The 3,396-nt window shown below is 58.3% G+C and overlaps 1 protein-coding gene across 2 annotated transcripts; it reads left to right on the forward strand.

The window, feature by feature from the left end:
• The first annotated feature begins 326 nt into the window (after positions 1 to 326).
• Positions 327 to 2,402, forward strand: BCL2L2 (BCL2 like 2). Of its 2 annotated transcripts, none has more exons than XM_068963864.1 (4): positions 327 to 363; positions 662 to 749; positions 1,222 to 1,661; positions 2,253 to 2,402. In XM_068963864.1, the coding sequence occupies exons 3-4, from the start codon at positions 1,230 to 1,232 to the stop codon at positions 2,400 to 2,402; spliced, it is 582 nt and encodes a 193-aa protein (XP_068819965.1). In that variant the 5' UTR covers positions 327 to 363; positions 662 to 749; positions 1,222 to 1,229. The 2 variants fall into 2 exon arrangements, with proteins under 2 accessions (XP_068819965.1, XP_068819966.1); XM_068963865.1 differs by lacking the exon at positions 327 to 363 and adding an exon at positions 456 to 546.
• The last annotated feature ends 994 nt before the right edge of the window (positions 2,403 to 3,396 follow it).

The following is a 3,396-nucleotide window of genomic DNA, read 5'->3' on the forward strand; positions in this document are numbered from 1 at the left end:
GAAATGCTGAGTTTGCTCCAAGGTTTCAGGAGGCCCAGCCGGCTTCTCTCCACAGCCTCCAGGGTCAGAAGCCCTGCCTGGCCTTCGATGCCCTCCTGGCCCTGTTTTTCCTGGCCTTCAGCGGCCCTCTCCCTTCCTGAGCTGTGGCTCTTCCCAAGCCTGCGTCCCAGCCCCGCCCCTCTCTCTGGACGCATCTCTGGGCCCCATCATCACCCGGCGCCGGGCCCTCCCTCCCGTCCCCCCTTTCTCCTCCCTCCCGCCCCCCCTTTCTCCTCCCTCCTTCCTTCCCTCCCTTCCTCCCTCTCTCCCTCCCTCCCAGCTCCTGCACCAGGAAACAGCCGGATCCCGGCAGCGGCCTGACCCGTGAGATCCCTAACCTGGCAGGCAGGCGGGGTTGGAGCCCGGCTGAGGGTGGGGGTGAGGGAGGAGCTGGGCCTCTGGGCTGCACTGAGGGGAGCCGGGAGCAGAGATGGTGTCGGCAGGAAGCCCTTGGCCCTGGGTTTCCCGGGAGGACAGTCATTAAACATGGATTCGGCCACACAGCTGGTAGAGCGTTGGGGGCAGGGGCCTGGTCCCGGGAGCTGCAACCCCAGCCCTTCTCAGCCCAGACCCTGATTCCTAGTCTTCCCCACCTAGCTCTGATCTCCCCTCCCCTTCCCAGGGCTCCAGGCTGGGCAGGAGGATGAAAGGCCCCAGCTGGGGGCTCCTTGCCACCAGTGCTGGGTCCTAAGAGCTGCCATCCAGGCTGGGTGAGTGTCCCCTTCCTTCTCTGTCCCAGGCAATCCTTTGGTTCTCCTCCTTTCCCTTCGGCCCCTGTCTCCTCCCCCATCTTGTGCCTCTGCCAGCATCTTCGCATCTTGCCCCTGGGGAGGCCCCAAGCCCCTTCCTCTAGCCAAAAAGGTGTGTACTGGAGGGGGAGGGGTTGTAGGGGTGTCATAGAGCTGTTGTTGTCTTGTTGTGGAAAGAATCTAAAGTATTTTAGATGAAATGTACTTGTTTTATATTGAATTTGGCATATTACAAATTTAAGGGCCAGCCCCTCTAGCCGTGGGGCCCCTCGCCGTGGCTTAATTTTCTTGCTCTTACCCCTCCTGGCCCAGAGGTCTCTGAGATTTCCCCTTAACTCCCTCCCTGTCTCATGGGCTGGCCAAACCTGAAATACCTCCTTCTGGGCCTCTCACCATATATTCATGCCAGTCTTTTTATGTTTGACTCCAACAGCCGCCCGGATGGCGACCCCAGCCTCGGCCCCAGACACACGGGCTCTAGTGGCAGATTTTGTGGGCTATAAGCTGAGGCAGAAGGGGTATATTTGTGGAGCTGGCCCCGGGGAGGGCCCAGCAGCTGACCCGCTACACCAAGCCATGCGGGCAGCTGGAGATGAGTTTGAGACCCGCTTCCGGCGCACCTTCTCCGATCTGGCAGCTCAGCTGCATGTGACCCCAGGTTCGGCCCAGCAGCGATTCACCCAGGTCTCTGATGAACTCTTCCAAGGGGGCCCCAACTGGGGTCGCCTTGTGGCCTTCTTTGTCTTTGGAGCCGCATTGTGTGCTGAGAGTGTCAACAAGGAGATGGAGCCACTTGTGGGACAAGTGCAGGAGTGGATGGTGGCCTACCTGGAGACGCGGCTGGCTGACTGGATCCACAGCAGTGGGGGCTGGGTAAGAAGCTTCTCGATTGCTGCTCTGCACATCCCTCTGAGAAGTTGGTCTCAAGGGGAAAATGGGGGGCTCTGGCTGGAGCTGGGCGGCGGTTGTGCTGGGAATGAGGCGTGGTGGCCGAGTGTGTCTGTTTGGGTGGAATCAGGTGCCCTCACTATGGGCATCTCTGAACTCTGCACTCCAGGGCTGCCATGCAGTCATCATTCAGTGGGCTCATGGTCCAAAGCAGAGGACAGAACACACAGTAGCCAGGTAGTGCCTGCACAGAAATGGCATCCAACCATCACAAATTTTTTACACCTGAGTGCATGGCATGGGCCGGGTCAGGGATCAGGGATGGGTGGGCCAGACAAGCCTTGACAAAGGATGCCAGTTCTGAGCAGAATTTTTGGCCAGGGAAATTTCAGATGGGATGCACCTGAGGTAGAGAAGGGCAAATGAGCCAGGTGCTCATGGGGGATCCGAGGGGCTGGGGATGGGGTGGTGCTTGCAGTGGACGGAACTGGAGCTCTTCCTCTCCTCTTTTCTCCACTCTTCCCTCTCCTGATCTCCCTCTCCTTCTTTCTCTCCTGCTTCCCTTCTCTCCCACAGGCGGAGTTCACAGCTCTATACGGGGACGGGGCCCTGGAGGAGGCGCGGCGTCTGCGGGAGGGGAACTGGGCCTCAGTGAGGACAGTGCTGACGGGGGCCGTGGCACTGGGGGCCCTGGTAACCGTAGGGGCCTTTTTCGCTAGCAAGTGAGAAAGTCCAGGGCCAGGTGGGGTGAGGTGTGGCTGGGGGGCAGGAGAGCAAGAGCAGAGTGGAGGAGTGCCCTTGGAAGAAGTGGGGGAAAGAATGGGCATGGAACAGGAATTGGAAGGGGAAAGGTGGCGTGTGAGGGAGCTGAGTGTGCCAAGCAGGCCGTTGAAAGAGTGAGCTGGAGACATTGTGGAATGTATTTGGAAAGTCAAGAGATGGAGTCATCCCAGGGCTGGGGGGAGGTGGGAAGGATCATATCTGTAGGTATAGGCACACGAAACTGTGCCTGGAGCTTGATCTGCTGCCCTGAGGGAGGTAGACTTGCAGAGGGGGTTGGCATCTCCGTTCAATGAGTGGGATTTGGGGCAAATACAGAAGGCACATCCCTTTGGAATGGGAGCTTGGGGTTCTCATGGGCTAGGAAGAGGTGTTATGACTGAGGGCTGCTGAGACATGAGTGTGCATGCTGGGCGCTTGTCTAATCTGGTGTCGGTGAGATTCCTTGAAGAGAAAACATTCACTCCCTCTTGCAGTGGTGAGAACAAGGGCAGCTCTCTGTCCCTCCTCCCAACCTTCCCCTCCCTCTCCCCCTTGTCTTGCTGCCTCAAGGCTGAGGGAGAAACACTGTATCCAGGCTGAGGGCTCTGGCCGCTTTTTTTGCAGAAAGTTGTCAGCAGGGCTTTGGAGAGAAGAGCAGTTCTATAGCTGACCTTGTTCCTTCATCATCCCCCTTCCTTGTGCATCACACACTTGCTGCTGCCTCCTGGGCTCTGACAGAAACGCAGGGCTGTGGAGCCTGCGGTGGATGGGGGCTTTGGGAGCTGGAGCTGCCCCTGCCCTCCTCTCCCACTGGGGCGCCTTGGTGCCTAAAGAGTTCCCTATCTCTGGGACCTTCTGTATCCAAACTCAAAGTCTAAATTGGGGCTTTTAACTCATTTTCATTTTGAGTGTGTGGACGTAAATGCAGACCTGGAATACAGTCTGGTCCTGCACTGTG

Source organism: Capricornis sumatraensis, chromosome 2, assembly GCF_032405125.1.
Source record: "Capricornis sumatraensis isolate serow.1 chromosome 2, serow.2, whole genome shotgun sequence".
Classification (NCBI taxonomy): Eukaryota; Metazoa; Chordata; class Mammalia; order Artiodactyla; family Bovidae; genus Capricornis; species Capricornis sumatraensis.